The 18,465-nt window shown below is 34.8% G+C and overlaps 1 protein-coding gene across 4 annotated transcripts in view; it reads right to left on the bottom strand.

Moving 5' to 3' along the window:
- Positions 1-627: 627 nt before the first annotated feature.
- Positions 628-18,465, bottom strand: part of CRISPLD1 (cysteine rich secretory protein LCCL domain containing 1) — a 36,533-nt gene continuing 18,695 nt past the window's right edge. For 3 of the 4 annotated variants that reach the window (XM_030969841.1, XM_030969829.1, XM_030969839.1), the window contains 12 exons: positions 17,607-17,725; positions 17,338-17,470; positions 15,793-15,908; positions 14,796-14,896; positions 13,515-13,694; positions 13,362-13,422; positions 13,170-13,236; positions 12,425-12,555; positions 9,515-9,558; positions 9,356-9,428; positions 7,180-7,255; positions 2,474-2,860 (listed from right to left, as the gene is read on the bottom strand). In XM_030969841.1, coding sequence (XP_030825701.1) covers positions 2,606-2,860; positions 7,180-7,255; positions 9,356-9,428; positions 9,515-9,558; positions 12,425-12,555; positions 13,170-13,236; positions 13,362-13,422; positions 13,515-13,694; positions 14,796-14,896; positions 15,793-15,854 — 1,050 coding nt within the window. In that variant the 5' untranslated portion in view covers positions 15,855-15,908; positions 17,338-17,470; positions 17,607-17,725 and the 3' untranslated portion in view covers positions 2,474-2,605. Of the gene's footprint in view, positions 815-2,473; positions 2,861-7,179; positions 7,256-9,355; positions 9,429-9,514; positions 9,559-12,424; positions 12,556-13,169; positions 13,237-13,361; positions 13,423-13,514; positions 13,695-14,795; positions 14,897-15,792; positions 15,909-17,337; positions 17,471-17,606; positions 17,726-18,465 lie in introns of those variants that run through there. The other variant, XM_030969834.1, reaches the window with a different exon arrangement.

Below are 18,465 nucleotides of genomic sequence, written 5' to 3'. Positions count from 1 at the left end.
TTTGAAGGAAAGAGCTTAGCAGCATCCAATAAATATTTTATTAATCTATTTTAAAAATAATAGACATGAATGTCCCAGTCTCTTAAGAATATTTTTTAAAGGAAAACATGTTAGCATGACCTAGGGCTTCTTCCTATATTTTATAGGAATTTATCCCAATTTATTTCAAAATAGGTATTTGTACTTGTTATGATTAGTGTGAAATTGAGAACAATCTAGCTCTTCATTGATGCTTTCATGGCTAATGCTACTTTAAATCATCAAAAAGTTATATATGTATTTATTTTACTTTAAGGCATGATTTATTTTATCAAAATACTGGGATGACTTCTTTTATGTACATTGAAAATAAAAACTCAGGCCTCCCTCTGGTATAGTTTTAAGGTTACTGTTAGTGGCATATATAAAGCACCATATAATAATATATTCAGATGAAGAAAACAAAGAATATTTATGAGCTTTGAATTAACTGTATAGGAGTAACTGCTAAGAAAATATAGCAATATTTAACACAGGATTCAAAGGAATGTTATATATCATTATAGATTTTCAAGTGAATTTTTCTCCCATGTTTATTTTTACAGATTTTTTTCATTAAGATTTATATGCAACTTAAATTTTTTTGGTGGAAAGCAGTATACATCTTCTGTACAATAATGTTACAGCTTTATACAAATTTTAGGCATCACAAGAAATGGTCTGTATTAATCTTTTCCAAGTGCTCTGGTTTCACTTGCCTGTTACATGTTTTACTTGCTAGATTCAAACAACAGCAAATACTCTGAAAGCCTTGCTTCCTGGTGGATTCTGTAAACTGAAACATAAAACCAGTTTTTATGTTATTTTTGAGACCATAACACTCCAGTAACAACTTTTTAAAAAATTTCAATTGTTAATTCTAGTATCCTGCAGCACTTCTTCTGACAACTCCTCAATTTATCTATCTAGGATTTTTTAAAACTGCTACAAATAAAAACTACATAAATTTCAGATTTTTTTTCCGAAACAGCTTAATAGGAACAAAATACAACATAGAAAAATTCAAGTAATCCTTTGTGATGAGGGATAGTGGTTTAAAGAATTGAAGCAAAATGCTAAAAGAGTTTTGGAAATAGAGAAAACATATATCTTATGCTTACTCTTCTAGCAAATGTATTTGGAGAGAACTTGCAGACCTAGGAGATCACTCGTTTGTTAATTGCTTATACAATGAATAACAGATTTCTACACAGACCTAATGTCTAACAAAACCAAAGGGAATGCCTTCTAAATGGATAAGTATCTGGCTTCAAAAGAAAAGAAAAAAAAATACCCAATTCCAATGAAATGTTGATAGAATAAATATTTTTGCCTTAAAAATTGGACCATGGACCAGCATGTCTTATTTATTGGTCCATTGTTTTTTCTTTAGCCAACCCAGCCTGAAGATTATCTGGGAAGGAAAGAGAAATGGAGGTGGAAGCAAGAAAAGGCACAATAGAAGAGGTTGGCTTCAACAGCATTAGAATTCTTCTGCTTCACAGAAAACTTGTATGCGACTCTCTTCCAAACTTCTGACCTCCCAAACTTTACCAATATGATTAATATGTAAATATATGTGTATTTATACATATTTTAAATTTATATTTATAGATAGTATCTAATACATATATTGAAGTATAAGTAATGATCAAATTTGCAACATTCTTCCTGTCTGCCTCTACTCAAGAAAATTTATATGGACAGCGAAAGTGTCAGTAAGGAAGCACTCTAAGGGAATTGGATGATCACAGAGAAAAGTCAAAAATATGTAAAATAAGTCATCCACTGAGCAAAGAAAATCTGTATTTTACAAGCTTCCAGAACTGTTGAGAGGTCTGAGAGAAAGGGAGAAGACATTCTTCTACCCACTATTAAAAACAAGACAAAAATATTCAATATTTTCTTACTTCTGAGTTTTCTACAGAAACCTTTTGAGGTTTTTTCCCACTTAAATTTCTCAGAAAGACTATAATCTAGTTAGGCAGCCATCATTTTTAGTCTAAGAAACATTCTAAGCTTTACAGGACAAAAAGAGTGGTACAATGTTTTTAAAATAATTTCTCTTTCTTCCTTTGGAACCTGGAGAACCCTCTCAGGGATTAAATTAAATCTACAACACATAGTCATGTGTTATCATCACACAATGTATAAATACACCCAACAAAAGTAGTGAACATTCACAGCATCTCCATGTCTTTCACAAAAACACTGTTAACAACAAATTATTTAAAAAAAGAACATCAAAAATATGTTAAATTATTGTGAATTTTAATGTTTGTGAGTATTAAGTATGATTCAGCATCACTGGTGCGATACCATGTAAATCACTAATGAACAGTTCATCAGGAACCAATGAACCTGCACCATTAATGTTAATTTTTAAAAAATCCTTAAAGGAGTAACTGTAATTTTCTTATCCAATATTGTGTTAGCTGCAACAGAACCAGCAAAGCAAACAAGAGGTTTACTTTATTTTATAAGCAGCTTTTCAGGGTAATGTTGTATGAGCTTAGAGGAGGCAGGCAGCTCCACCAGCACAGCTCCTCCAAAGTCACCGCAGCTGCTGTTACACAAGCTCTGTAAATCACCCCTGGTGGCCTGTTTGTTTGGCTTCCAGCACTGCCCCAGCTACAAGCAGACACAATGCCAGACTGTGGACCTTATCAAGGCCACGAGTAAAGTGTAACCTTTGCAGATGGGCTCTGTACCTTTCTGAATATATCCCATTCTGAAAGGAGGCCACATAGACCTTTCTTTGGTCCACTGGCATCACATCAACGTAGCCGCCCTGGTTGCGGACCACCCCTGCATGCACTGCTGCCCGGCAGATGCTGGAGATCTGAGGAGGGAAGACACAGATTAGCTTTGCACTCATCCTTTTATATCACCATTTTTTAGAGAAAGACAAATACAGGTATTTAAACCAAGTCTAGGAAACATAAAATAACTACAATTATTGCATGACTATTTTTATTAGTCTTACGATATTTAAATCAGCTTCATTAGGAATTAGGCCATTTTATAGGAATTCAGAAAGAGATTTAAGATCATTTTCACCATGGTGCAAAAATAATTTATTTCAGGCTATTTCAGTTCAAAGATCAGGAAGATGTTTGAATACTTCAGACTTTCAAAATGAAAGGATCTATCAGCCAAAGCCTCAAATATTAGTGAAATGATCCATAATTAAAGGGAGCATCGCAGTTTTCTATCCAGGCATGGGTAAATATTAAAAGCTAATTTGATGAAGAATATAATGGGAGCATCAGACAGAAGATAGAGGTCTAAAATGAAAGTTCTCTGTTAAGTTTACAGCACTTACAGCTGCTTGAAACGTCTATTTTCTGGTCACAAATTCCCCTTGTGAACTCATGAGGAATAAACAATATACACAGAAGGATTTCTCAGTGACATTCTTGATAACTTTAATTTAAATAATTGATTTAAACTTCCACTAGTCTATTACTCTTTCAGCATTTTAATAATTATCGGAAGAATGAAACTTAGATATTCCAGAAGGTAGGACCCAATCTTTAAAACATAGCATAGCAAAGTGCAGCTCCAGCTTCAGTGTATCTCCACTTAAAAACAAGGTTTTTTGGTGGGAAAAGTTTTCAATGCAATAGGTTTCTCCACAAACAACCTCTAAAAATTTAGCAAATATAAATAGCTGGTGAAACAGGGCACAATTTAAACTAAAAACTGCATTTGTTCCAGTTATAATTGGAATAATTTATATATGTTATCATAACCATTTTCAATCTCAATGCTATCTAAAATCAAGAATTTAAAATAGCAGTGATTTTCCTACTTTTATTCTAAGCACAGGACTTGCCATGTTCACTCATATATAGGTTGTCTTTTAACGTTACACTATTTAAAGCAGTAAAGATCTGAAATAATTTATGCAAATAATCTTCTGCAAAGATGCTTTAGAGTTTTTCTTTCCACACGGCTGGGTGCAGTTTTTGAACATGCCAGAAAAGATGCCATTTATACCCCTCTGTACTTTTCCTCCTCCCAAGGTTGCAAAATATTTTTTATATCCTGAACACCAAGAGATGCCTTATTGTTAAGATTATAGCATGCCTTACTTATCCATACTGTCGAGTAACTAAAGAGTAGACTGATCATGTGCAATTTCAAATACCCAGGGGGAATAATGGCCTCTGCAATACAGGATTACAGTCAGAAGAAATAAAAGATATTTACAAGCAATTAACTACACTGAAGAACTAGAAGAAAACCATTCTATTCATTCCTAGTACAATAACACAGCAGTAACTCTGTTTTCAGTTCCCCCTGGAGATATAAAAAAAGGCTGGAGGTACAACTGGGGAAAAGAAAGATCAGCTTTTTCACCTCTGTAATAGTAACCAAAATGTACCCTTACCCTTTATACCATGACATAAGGGTATACTTTCATAATTACATTTGAGGATGGCTAAGATGTGCTGGCTGTTCCAACACTATTTGGAAGTTTCTAGTCAAGTAAAAAGGAAAGGAAAATTCAAGGGATGGAGATTTTGACAGAGCAGGCTAACTGCTTGTTGGAAACAATGTCCAGCAAAGGATGCGGTCATTGTTAGGGCTGGCACCACACCTGGACCAATCAAGTATGGCTGGGCTAATGCACAACATTTCAAAGGTGAAGGCAAGATGCTTGAATGGAAAATGTGAAAAAGGAGACGTCAGAAGACTGGGGTTCATGAAGCCAGCTCAGAGGCAATTTTCAGATGAAAATAAACTGATATTCTGGTGCTACATTCCAGATGAGACTGGAGAACATATTCACATAGTTCTTGAATAAATGAACAATTACATGAGTATAAATTCATAATTATGAACTAGTTTGTAGGAATAGCTACAAATAGATGCATATAGTTTTATAAACCTATACAGAACATCTTTTTTTACAAAGTATTATCTGTCCTTATCTCTCAATAACTTCTCATTGTCTTGGAATGAGACTATTAGAATGCATCTAAATGGAATCAGATTCCAGTAGTGATGTCACACGATTTCCTGTGCTCAGTATTATGTTATGCAGATCACACTTCCTTGAACCAGTAAGGCAAGCTTCCTGTTGATTTAAGCAAAACAGGATTTCACTATGTCTATCACAAATTTCAGCATATTATTTGTGGTTTACATCAGCATCCCTGTGTCTTTCCTGGAAACTTCAAAGATTTGTGTTTGTTTCTTTAATTTTGATGAAGAAATTCCAAAGGATCCATAAGACAGTATTTTAAAGCTAGTATGAGCACTTCATACAGAATTATATGGCTTTGCTTTATTACTGTGTTGTGAACACTCCTAAGCTTGTTAGTATTTTTAACAGGTCATGGGATCTGAATACCAGGCTAATTATTTTCCTTCTTCAGATACTCAACAAATACCAGTATCTACCACAGCATAGCACTACTCTACAAAGACATTTAAACCACAAGTGTCTTTAACATACCATCACAGGAATATGGACCTATTTAATATCCTTCTACATCATATTCTCTATATTTTACAATAGCAGAGAATTATGAATACTTTTGCAAAAGTTTCAGGGAATATTTCTATACATGGTTACTGAAACAAAAATTTGTATCATCAAAGCCTTCAAATGCTAGAAAATTTTACAACTCCATCAAACTCTTTAGATAAAGGATATTTCCTGGTCTCCAGCCCCTGGAAGAAGTAAGGTAGACACACTGAAAAATTCAAAATACTTCTGCTCTGCAGATACCTATTTGTCTCCTGTACCACTATACTCTCTGTACTAAAAACTACTGAAAACATAATCTAGAACATCACCTTCAGTGTAAATGTCTACCCTGACAGCATCTGAAGTTGATAAGAAGACTCCCATCTCTGGTTTTTCACCTGTATTTACATCCATTTTTTCCTAAAAGCAGTATGGCTGCACGTGTTGCTATATAATGGAGATGAATAATGAGATAGTACACCTAAAATAATTTTAAATCGTTACACTAATTAAAGTCATATGGGACTTGTCCAGCCAAAGAAAATACATATTATGAGATTTCCCCTGTGAAGGATAAACACAAGCATGTCTTCTTTCTCCTACAATAGTCTCTTCTAACACGCTGGAAAACTTTGTCTGTAGCCCTTAACTGCAACCACAGAGCTGAAAGAAAATCATCTTCCACAAACTGGACTTGCATTGAATCTATTTCCACTGCCCCTTTTATGCACATTAAGGATCCAGTTCACAAATCAATTATCTTTCTGAACTGGAAATACCATTCACATCCATGACACTACTTATGGACAAGAGTGTTTTCAGGGCAAGACACTCAGGTAATCCAATGGACATCAGTTAGTTTCATAATGCTGAGGAATAAATATTTCACACATTTCAAAGAACTGGAAAGTAGTGAAAATTAACATCTGACCCAGCTGGTTGCCATACTACCCTTTTTGACATCCATAGGACAGTTAAACTAGAGTTTACTGCCAAAAATACAAACTGCTTTCTCTGCCGCTACATCCTGGCTTCTTCATAGAGACATGACAAAGGAGAGGCATAAATTACAAACCTCTTTTCAGACTTTCCACCCACCTCAGAACTAAACATGCTGTAGAAAAGACAGGGAAAAATTTTACTAGCAAACAGAATGACAAAAAAAGTCTGTTAAAAGAATATGACAGTGTGAGATACTTTACACAAATATATCAAAACTCTGTCGCAAATACTTAGCTATTCACACAGATAAGAAATACTCAAAATAATGAGACTGTAGACATTTATTTTAAGAGCAATATTTTTTGTATAGTCTGACAGAAGTTATGGTTGCATCAGGATTTAAAGTGCAAGGGTTTAAATGAGTATACACTGGTAATGTTGGACAAATGTTGAGCAGTGGGAATTTTGATAAAAAAACCTGAAGTATGGGTTCAGAGCCTAGTGAAGACTACAATGAATTTCCAAATAATTTTCTATATCTTCAGCATCTGACTACTGCTACCTTAAATGGAAGCCTCTGTAAAAGATTTTTTGAAAAGAAAGGGGTTTTTTTTTTGTAAAAAATCATCATATGGAGGAAAACTGTGTATCAATATTCTATCTGATCGTTACATTATAATTTTTTTCATAGAATTTTATGTCTCATTTTATAACACAATGTAAATCCCTGTACTTACATCAGAATAAATCCGTGTACCAACTACACGAGCGTAGTGTGGATTTGCCTGCATACAGTTGTGAGGACAATACACCCTGAAAGACCAAAAACAAAACCAGAAACAGTTAGGAAGAGTATCAGAGGATTTATATATCATGTTCACTGATAGCATAATTAAGTAAAATTCAAGTTGATTGTCTATACATATGGGTCCATAATCTTAGTTTACATCTGTCAGTTTTTGAGGTTTTGACCATACAACTGAAAGCATTGCTGATGTGTTGAAGTTCATAATGAAGTGCTTAAAATCATACTTTAACATGTCTGGTCTTCTTTCCTTTGGATAAGTAGATGGTGTTCTTGTTCAACATATGTGAGGCAAGTAGAAAAGTCAGTGAGGAGGCAGCCTGTTCATTATTCTATAATTTATCCTATTCTAAGTGCCCTATCAAAATGTACAGTCTCAGAAGAGGCAGATCTGACTGAGGACCTGCTTTGATACTGATGACATGGTGACAGAAGCCAATTTAGCAACTTATAATGAAGCTAAGCATTGACATATGTGGCTAGAATGAAAAACCTTGGAAAGCAGTGAGACTCCTAGCTGATTATGGGAGGTGAGAAACCTACTAAAACAAACACTGTCTTTATTAACTGCATTTTGTTAACATTTGAGGAAAATTTTCTCTGTGATTCATGTCTTCTATACCTTCAAAATGCACAAGGAAACATGTGGGAACCTAAGTAAAGTACAAAAGGTGTCAGCATTTTATTTGCTAACTGTGATATGCTACAAGTAAGAGCCATCAGCTGACTCTAGGTCTACTCTGAGCTATTTCATTTGAAAAATTGAGCCACCCTACATGGGGCAGCCCTAGGCAAATGACCTTCTCTAAAATATTATCCAGGCTCCAATCAATATTTGGGAAGTCAAATCACTTGGGCATGCTAGAGTCTTGCCAGATGGGTAACTAAAACATGCTGTTAAGAGTCAGGAAAGATATTTTTGTCAGAAGGAAGCAAGAAGTTGAAGATGCCTGTTGAAGGCTTGCTGATATATGAGTTGGGAGTAAGAGGGAAAAATGAGGTTGTGTAATCAATGTCATGGCTGACTACTGCTTGTAATTCCCAAGACTACATTTTCAGAATTAAAAGCATGCATGGAATCTTGAATGAATCATTGCTGTTGTGAAGCTCCTTAAGTTGACACATCAGAATTATGTCATTTTAAACTTTGTACTTATTTTTTAATTTTCCTAAAGACAAAACCTGTTTTTCTGTTAATGAAGCTAGCTTTAGTTTTGAATAATGAAGAGAAAAAGAAACAGATAGGAGATTGTACCCATCCATTCCTGGGTTCCAGTCCTTAGCTTACTTCTCCACATCTTCCAGCTAGAAAGCCAGGAGTCATAGCCAAACACCAAGTAAGTCCATGGGCCCAAGTGCTACATGAAGGGATGTTTTCCTAGCAGTTTTGGCTTTGTACTTGTTTCCTGTGTTGGCTGTAGGATTGCTATGAAAGTAATCCTGTGGATATCTCCAGCTTAATTTGTGGTAAATCATGCTGCAGTGTATTTACCTTTGACTCATCTATGGTTTTAACAACTGTTACCAAACTCCTTTGTCAAAATATTGCGGTAGAGGCGCCTTTCGAAGAGTTAAAACACGGGCTTCAAAGAAATGGCACAGATATTTAAAGCAAAGCTGCAGGCCAGGCCTTACCTTAACCAGATATATTTCAAAATTGTTTTAAAATCCAGTTTCTCCAGAACTCCCAAGCAAATAGGTAACTTCTATGATAATTATCTGCATTTAATCCTTCTATTGTATCTGTTTTACAGGTGAATAAATTGAAATAAAGTGTACTTTGCCCAAGGTGCATATATATAATAATGGACAATGAAAAATAAAAATGTACTTTTATTCGCAGTCTTTAGTGTAAGGATTTCACTAAGATTAGCAACAGGATCTTAATGAGTGAAAGAAAAAGAGATTTTCCTAATGAAAAATCCTGCAGATCATCTTTACCTACCTTGCCTTCTACTGAGACCAAAGACTAAAATATCACTTGAACATTTTGGACTTCATTTTTACATCTATTGTTGTCACCTTTCTCAACAACTTAAGATAACCTAAAATAATTAGTAAATGGCAGAAAATAGAGCAGCACTTTAATAACATTTTATGAACTTTACCTCGGACAGTGTGAGGCTGGTTTTTGAAATGGGCACAGTTGTTCCACTGTGGTTTCACAGGTGATAGCCTGAACTGAAGAAAATAAAACACAAAAAAGTAAATGTTTACTACTTAGAAAAAACAGAGTAGTACTGAGCTTGTAAGAAATAAATACTAACCTGTTACTTTAGAGACAGTGAAGGAGTTGGCAGATTGGTATTTTCTGAAGAAGAAATATTAGAAATTATCAGTAAATAACATATTTCAGTGATTTCTTTTAGCTAGTATTATTTTTATTAGAAAATATGGAAGTAAACCCAAGAGAATATCCCAAACAGTTTTTACTCACTGCACCCCCTTCTCCCCAGTTGGAAATATATTCATTGCAATGACACATCTACTTTGTACTCCCAGTAAAACTGTTTCAAAAACAGGAATGTTTGTAAAACTCTTTCAGGAGTGTAATTTGCAAAGGGCACTTGTGATAGGAACCAATTAAGCAATATATTGGTCCCTCATAATGTAGCATGTGGTTGCTTAGAAGCTTTCATCTACCAGAAGAGCTCATTCACCTTTTGCTAAAGGTTCGTTCCTATCAACAATTCCGACACCGAGAAGAGTTTCTCCTCCAGCCTTCCTGAAATGTTTCATTAAATTTTACTCTTGGATCTTGCATCTCCTGTTATCATAAGCATCATTAAAAACCTAGTATAACATGCAAGAGTTCTTTTTCTTCTTTTTGAGTGCCAGTAATTATATGGCACTCAGATGCATCTGCTTCCTCTTGTCATAAAAAAACAGCTACGTGGATTATGTTGTTTCATTACAAATTGATGAACATTTCTATTTTATTCCTCTCATCTTCTATTTTCCTTCTCTTTCGACTCCTGGGATATACCTCTGATTGTGGTGTTTTTCATCTGTAACAAAGAAGCTGAGGATGTCTTTGGCACCCATAAAGTTACTTATTAAAAAAATAACAAACAAACAAACCAACAACAAACCAAGGAAATTATTCCCTATTCACCTTTAGAGCAAATTGCTCCTGTGGACCTAACTGTTTGCCGGCATCAGTTTATTTACTTGTATGATCCATCAATTGCACATTGCTCATTTATTGGATTCCAATTAGCTTTCACTGATGTAGCTCATTCTTCTGTTGTCCTAGCACTGTCAAACTCTGATGTAGGAATATGTATTCTATTGTTCACTAGCTTGTTGAGATACTCAGAACAGGACCCTACCCTAAGAAAATCCAACAGCTGAAAAACCATTGGTAATAACTATCCTGATAAGAAATCACCGGAGTCGAAGATTAGGACACTTGCTGTATACTGCCCTGACACTTACTTTTCTGTATCCTTTATTCTGTTTTGAAACAAACAGTAGAGGTGAGATCCACTTTATTTCATCTATTCTTGAATAGATTAAATAGCAGTTTATGCAAGACTCCATCTACAGACACTGGTGAGAGTCAGGTAGCTGCAAGGCATCCCCTGCCTTATTGATGGGCCTTTTGAAGGTTTGAAACTTTGACAAATAATCTTTATTTATCCCACAGCCAAAATAACTTCCCCTGAGTTCCAATTCTCAGAGGATAGGTGCTAAATACACTCTGTAGGCTGGACAATCATACAGTTTTTTCTCATATAGCAAAGAAACTCAGAGATTTCAACTGATGGGAAATCAATTGGTTCCAGTTTAAAGAGTTTTTTACAGCTTAACTACTGCTACATTTCTAAGCAAGCTGCCTCCTCATATGTTAGTATTGATATAATCAAGATCTATTTCTCTCTTTGTATCAAAGCAAGTAAAAAAAGAGAAATGTTTGTCAAATCTTCATTTTTATGCAGGTAAATCAAACCAAAGTCCAGTCATCACATGACCCAGAGAAACTGATTGGTATCAATGACTTAAGTGCTACCCAGGTAGTCCAAATTATAGGCCACTGAATTTGGTCTACCATGTCAATGCCCCTCTCTATTCTGCCTTAGACATATCTGTTGAAAAGTGAAATGATGACAGATGTCATAGCGTGTATCATTTGCTTGCACAGCACAGAGTGAGAGTACAGCCACTGATGATTACCTATCTCCTTGACTCTTGGGTTTGCATGTGAGCCAAATATATAACTCAGAAAAATTCTGTTTTCTTTCAGCTCAATATCAACCCTTTGACCTACACACATACCACTATTACACATATACTAAATATAGACAGAAATAAGGACATCAATGTAAAGCTCTGAAGAATACATTATGATATAGTGGAGTATAATTTGCAAACACCAGTAACACCTTAGATTCAAATATATTAATACTGGTGTTTTTCTATCCTTGGATAATTGTATATGAAACAGCCAAGCATTCTCCACTTCTATGTGTTGCTTTTCTGGGTTTTTCTTTAGCATGTCTACAAGTATTTGGAGCTGTTTTCACATACCAGTCTTAGGGAAGGCACCTCAGCAGTGCAGTACACCTCCAAACTAAGTTTCCAGTATGGCATATTATTCCATCACTGGCCAATGTAGAAATCGTACAAAATATTTGTGAAAAATGTCATATGTAAACTGTGGAACTGTGATGAAATTACCAAAGCATCCAGGAAGAGATATATTTTCTTATTTTTCCATATGCACACTACAAGAGGGTTATTTACAAACATGAACTTGTAATATTATTGCTTTGCTAACTGCCATAGATTACTCTGTCCATGGCCAAAACACATAAAATAATCTGCCAGTATGCTAGTTTTTGACAATAAATATATATATTCTTACCAATTAATTAACTGAATACTCTCAACATTATTTAATTAGAAACACTAACTTACTGCCCAAGTCATTCTGTAAATTATTTAACCTTCTTTCACATTATTATTGTGCCAACTCTCTGTCCACCATTAAACACTGGCTAAAGTTTCAGAATGGATACAATATCTCTATACCCACACGCCTTTTTATAGCATTTTCATATTCTTTATGACAAAAAGCATAGCAAAATATTTTTTAAAATTTGATGTATTTAATATGAAACAAAAACAAACAGATGAAAACCTTTTCATACATTTTAATTTTAAGAAAAACTTACCCAATTGACTGAACACCATTTCTGTAAGACTTGATAAAGTAATTTTTCCTCCCTTGCCTAGTCACATCAACCCAGCCACCTTCATTGTCTAGGATGCCATAATGTATGGCAGCTTTACAAATACTGGATTGCTGAAAAACAGAGCAGAAAGAGCAGATCCATGTCAGACAAAAAGCAGGTTTTAATTACAATGTGTCATTAAAAACTTGGAAGAGAGTCTTTTATGTTTGACTTATTCCATGTAGGTGCTATTTCAAGCAAAATAACCATCACTTTGCCTAACTCAGAGATAAATTATTCTCATTTACAGTACACTTGTTCACAGTACATGTCATTTCCTATACTGTTTTCCTGTTCTACAGAATAAATGATAAACTCTTAGCTAGTATTCAGGTGACACACAAGCAGGTCCATCTTATTGAAACAATTCATACAAGCATACCCACAAATTGCTGTACTCCTCCTTTAGTCCCACCTTCACATATTTGCATGTAAATATGTGGACACAAAAATTCTACTTCTGTGTATGTATAAGTATGAAGTGCATTTGCACAGTACACACAGAATAGCAGATGTCAATTTATGTCATCTGATGCTTTCTTAAACATTTGGTGTAAGCTTTTAGTTTCGGTGAATGCTGACATACTCCAAATCCATTCTTAATACATTTTTAACTAGTATGCCAACAGAAAAGACATTTTATCAAACACTCTACTGGTACAAAATCTAATTTAAAAGTATTTACCATTTCATAATGTACACTTCCAATAACTTTGGCTTTGCTATCCAAACAGCCAGCAGGACATTCATACCTAAGAGAATTAAATACAACTTGGTTTTAAATCCTGGGATTACAAAAAGGGAAAATATTCCAGCTCATGTACAAATATAGCCTTTCAGAAAAATCTCAAAATGACAACTGTAAAATTTACCATACCTATTGCAAGTTGTTCCTTTGCACTGATCTCTTAGCCTTACTTCACATGAAACAATCTGAGCTAAAACAAACAAAAAGCAAATTTGCTGTAATGATTTTGATACCAGAAAATTCAATTTTGTTGACCACTTGCAAATCAGGTAAATTCCTTACACATTTGCTGCGTGCTTATCACTTCATTTTTCTCACTGTCATCTGTGCCTGTGGAGGCTGAAGGTTGATGTGTTCTTGGCCGGCTTTGCACAGTGGCATCCTGGGCTTTGGATCGCTGACGTTCAATCTCATTGGTTTCCTCTTCTGGTTCACGGGGGGAATAAGGTCTTTCTGAATCCTCTGTTTCAGAAAATAGGCAAAAAAGAAAAAAATCTCTTAGAAGAAAAATACAATCAGTGTGGAATGTAAATCCCTTACCATGTTTCAGTAAACTAGCTTTGCTCTCATAAAATAGTGGACAAAAGGAAGAAAGCAAGGAAAAGTCTCCACTGCTTCATAAGATGGAGAACTCAAGATTAATAGAACACCTCAAGTATGTTTGTGATAGTGAGAAAATATATATACTTTTTTTTTTCCCAGCATGTGTAGCACAATTGAAGTATGAAACTGCTCTTAACACTCCTGTTTTCATATTTTCATGCCATCAGAAAACCAACTGGACAAGGACAATCTCTGTTACACATGGGCAAAGTTTTACCAAGTTCATAGACAGCATGCAATTAAAGCTTATTTCATAGTAACATTCTCCTGAAAACCAGGCTCTTCTATTCACACATAGTGAAAATAATTCTGAAACACTCATAATTGTATCTATATTTCTTACTTAGAACCATAAGAAAGCTATTTGGGCACACATATGCAGCTTTCATATGGTCCATATGAAATCTCAGAAGTTATTAACAAAAATTGCTAAATGACCTGTTCACAGAGTAGAACAAAAAGAAGTAGCAGCTTCATAATACACTGAGTTTCAGTGCTATAAATGCTATTCCAAAAATTGTAAGTTAATAATCATCCTAGCTGACATTTTCTTTAATTACTAATGTCTTCTAGCTTTGTTCTTGGTTTTTTACATACATCACATGTCTGTGTCACTGAGATATTTTTTCCCTATAAACAAATTACTGCACAGACTTCCAGTGTAATTACAGAAAGGCATATAGAGGGCACACAATGAGTCTCCATCTTTGTCTACATAAACCCCTGAATTAGCACATATCAGCAGGAGTTCAGTGCACTCCATTCCCTCTGGTAAAACTCAGCCTCACGTATCACAAGTACATATTCCCATCCAGCATAGTAATGTAGGGCCTAACTTGTCTTTGGGCACACACGTAATACATTTTATTCCACTATGTTAAAGTACAGTGAGAAAAGAAATCAAAAGGAAAGTTACATTTCTATTCCTGTTTATAGCTGTAATGGTGAAATAGTACATACCTCTATAACAAAGATTTTCTCTACAACCTCCTCCAAAACTAGGGGGACATGCAGAACAGGGGCGGCCGGGTTTATAGGGAGCATGGCCCCACCAGTTACCCCTTTACAGAAAAAAATAGCAAAAAATGCCTTAAACAATGAGCATATTAACGTGTTAATATTAAACAGCACCTAATATATCAAGAAATAAATAATGAAAACCAGCAGGCACATAGATTATAACATTCTTCTGATATTCCCAAGTTACAAGCAATAGGATGAGAGGAAATGGCCTAAAGTTGCACTAGGGGAGGTTTAGATTGGATATTAAGAAGCATTTTTCACTGAAGGGGTTGCCAAGCACTGGAACAGGCTGTCCAGGGAAGTGGTAGAGTCACCATCCCTGGAGGTATTTCAAAGGTGTGTAGATGTGGCACTCAGGGACACGGTTTAGTGGTGGACTTGCTAGCGTTAGGTTACTGGCTGGAGTCAATGGTCTTAATGGTTTTTCACAATCCAAATGATTCTATGATTCTACACCAAATACACAGGATCTAGTTGAAAAGTCCATGAAGAAAAAAAATTAAGAACTGACATAAATCACTGTAGGATCTTTTCAGACTGGCATAGCACCATAAGACTAAATTCCTACACTTCATGAGAATGGGCTTCACTCTCTCCTAGATGGAATATCCTACAAAATTTGATCTTAACCAAGGGCTTCCTTTTACACATTCCTTTAAGTCACAGTGGGGAGATACATTTATTTTTCAGAAAAATATCACACTATAATAAATGTCTCTGATGCTGTATATGTACTAAAACACAGGCCAGAAAACTGAAGCACCAGAAAACTCACAAGAGTATTTGTGCAGCCAAAGGCTGTTTGGGAACAATGCTCTATATTGTAACAGTACAAAAACCAGAAAATCCAGACTGATTTCCTTGCAGATTATTTCCTGGACTATTATAAAGTATCTTGCCCCCTCAAGATATTTTTGGGCATCAATCTACTTACTTAGGAGAATAATTGCATACAAGATAAACTGCTTTTGGCCAAATCTGCCCCCAGATGTTCATGTTATGACACAAATTAATTGCACAACCGATTCTGCTACTTGTAGCCCAAACAACCTATGGGAAAGAAAAAAGGAAAACCAAAGATGATCAACTTAAAATCAAAACTATCTCCAATATACAAAAACTCAAATTACCAAAGTGATGTATTCCCCTCTGTTATAAATGGCTTGAAGTGGCCTAATTACAGGTGTCAAAGGCCATTCAGTTATACCCTTACCAGAGAGAAAAGTTTTACTTTGCTGGTAAAGATATGCCTCTAATTTTATACAAACGCTCTAAGCATATATTTGAAAGTGTAGCAAAACATTTACAAAACATGATCTGAAGATCTGATTCTTGGAATCACAATTAATTGATAATTGTGAGCTGGAAGTTACAGTCCTGTGTGCTGGAGTTCCCAGTACAACCTAAAGACCCAGAGGGGTTTGGATTGGTTGGACTGAGACAACAGATATTTTTCAGCAGTAAAAGGAGGTAAGAAAGGATAAAATCATTAACAAAAATACTCATACACTGAATAGACCCAAGTAATGGATTTTAAATGAATATGGTTTTATGTCATTGCAAACTAAGGTGGCTGTGCTCCTATATTCATCTTTCATTGCAGATCTCAAAAAAATGAAAATTAGAAAGTCAGGAATTTTCAAATGATAAAAATATGACAGGTGTTGAAAATCTATTTATTCAAGGTAAGCCAAATCTGTAGATCCAGCAGGATTTAAGATATAACTATTGTGAAGAGCTAGTATCACAAAAAAGCTATATATATGTATCGATCGTGCATGTAATAGTAAATGTAATTACAGGTTAGAGATACAGCAAATAAGAATATAGCGGTAACTTTATTTTAAAATTATATACAATTGTAAATTATGCTAGCAAAGCAAAAAAATTGTTTAAAAATTAATAATTTTTAAGTTTTCCAATGTTATATCAAAAATTATATGTGGACCATATAAAGAAGATCGTGTATTTCCCATTCATTGAAAGCATGACTGGTACCCCTCAACAAAAATTCAGGCTAGATACACAGATTTCAGGTATAGGAAGTAAATTATCACTAATTTTAAAATCTTTTTGAAGTCAAAACAAGGTCTTTAAGACTACCGTTTGATCTAAGGAATTCACCTAAGAAAACTTTTTGTTTTTAAAATAAGCTGTTTCTTCAACATATTATAAGAAGAGCTATCCAAAATATGCAAAATGCACTGAGCAGTAATATACTCAGTTTAACACTGGGACTCATGAGCTTTTTCCTCAATCCTGCTGACATTTACGAGGATGAAATCTAAAGATTTGTACGACAACCTTACTTTGTCATTGATACCCAGGGCTTTTAATTATGGAGTCTGAACAAACCCTTTTTGTGCTAATGCGCTGTGGAATGCGCTGCAGGTTTAGTGTGCTCTGTCAGACCACAACGTAGCTGGAAGTCTCTGCCACTCTTTTCCATAAGTGATTAAAATCAAGCACACCTACATACCTGAGTGTAATGTGTACAAACAGGACCAGAGCATCTATATGGACAATATGGATTGCATTCATGAGGATGGGGATATGTGAAATCTCTCACTTCATCATACCATGCTTGGACATGAAATGTTGGAGGTCTGTACCTAGGAAAGCCAGTAGCACTGTATTAGATCATTCAAAAGTTGTAGCTTCTGCCATTTTTTTTCCTTTTATTAACAAGCAAATTTTGTTAGATTTTTTAAAATCTCATATATTGCACAAAATAGTATCTTAAACTACCTTCCCCAATGTGCTCCCAGGTTTTGTCCAATTGATGGAAGAAGGCTTGCTGGTCCATGCTCCCACAGACAGGTTTCAGCCCATGACTCTGCAGATCTCTCCAGTTCTGTGTCCCATGTCTGAAATATAAAGGAAAACAAAGGGAAATCTTCTTAAAAATATTTGGTGTGTATCTTATTCTTTAAAAAAAAAGAAAAAAAGAAAAATTGTTATTTTTTTAATTTTTGAAGTTTCTTTTGCTGAGGCAGAAGACTGAAAAGTAAGAATTGAAAAATGTACACTGCATTTGTGTTTCACAAGAAAGAAAAATGCTTTCACCAAGAGGAAAAAAAGTTTTAATCCCCACTCAGCATTACCTTTAGAAACCACGTGCAGCCATGCTGCAGTGAATAAAGCACAAATATGAAACTGAAAGGCTTAGTTTAACTTTCCAAGCTAAATTAAGTGCATTTTTTGTCTTGTGAGATTGTTTTTCAGTAATGGGCGTTTTTCTTAACTGAAGGGGTATTATCCAACCTGCTTTTAAACAAGACTGTTTCCTCTAAACAAATAGTTTATGTGAAATGAATGATATTTCCTCTTCCTTTTCTATAACAACCTTTTGTTGAAATACCACACAATTCCAATGCAAATTATGAAAACTAGAGTAAAGTTATCATTCATTGATTTTATGGATAGGTTAGCAAAAAAAGGGGCATTCATGATAGTAAAGAGGCATACTTAGAAGAAGTAAAGAAAAAGATTATGAATTGTTGTTTATCCTTAATTTTTATTCTTTAAGGGAGATGGAAGAATAAGCTTGCAACTGAAAGGCAAACCCAAGTTTCTTTCTTTCAAAAGCAGACTAAGACATACTCTC

This window comes from Camarhynchus parvulus, chromosome 2 (assembly GCF_901933205.1).
Source record: "Camarhynchus parvulus chromosome 2, STF_HiC, whole genome shotgun sequence".
In the NCBI taxonomy this organism is placed as follows: domain Eukaryota; kingdom Metazoa; phylum Chordata; class Aves; order Passeriformes; family Thraupidae; genus Camarhynchus; species Camarhynchus parvulus.
Note: the sequence above shows the minus strand (reverse complement) of the source record. Positions and strands in the feature narration are given on the sequence as shown.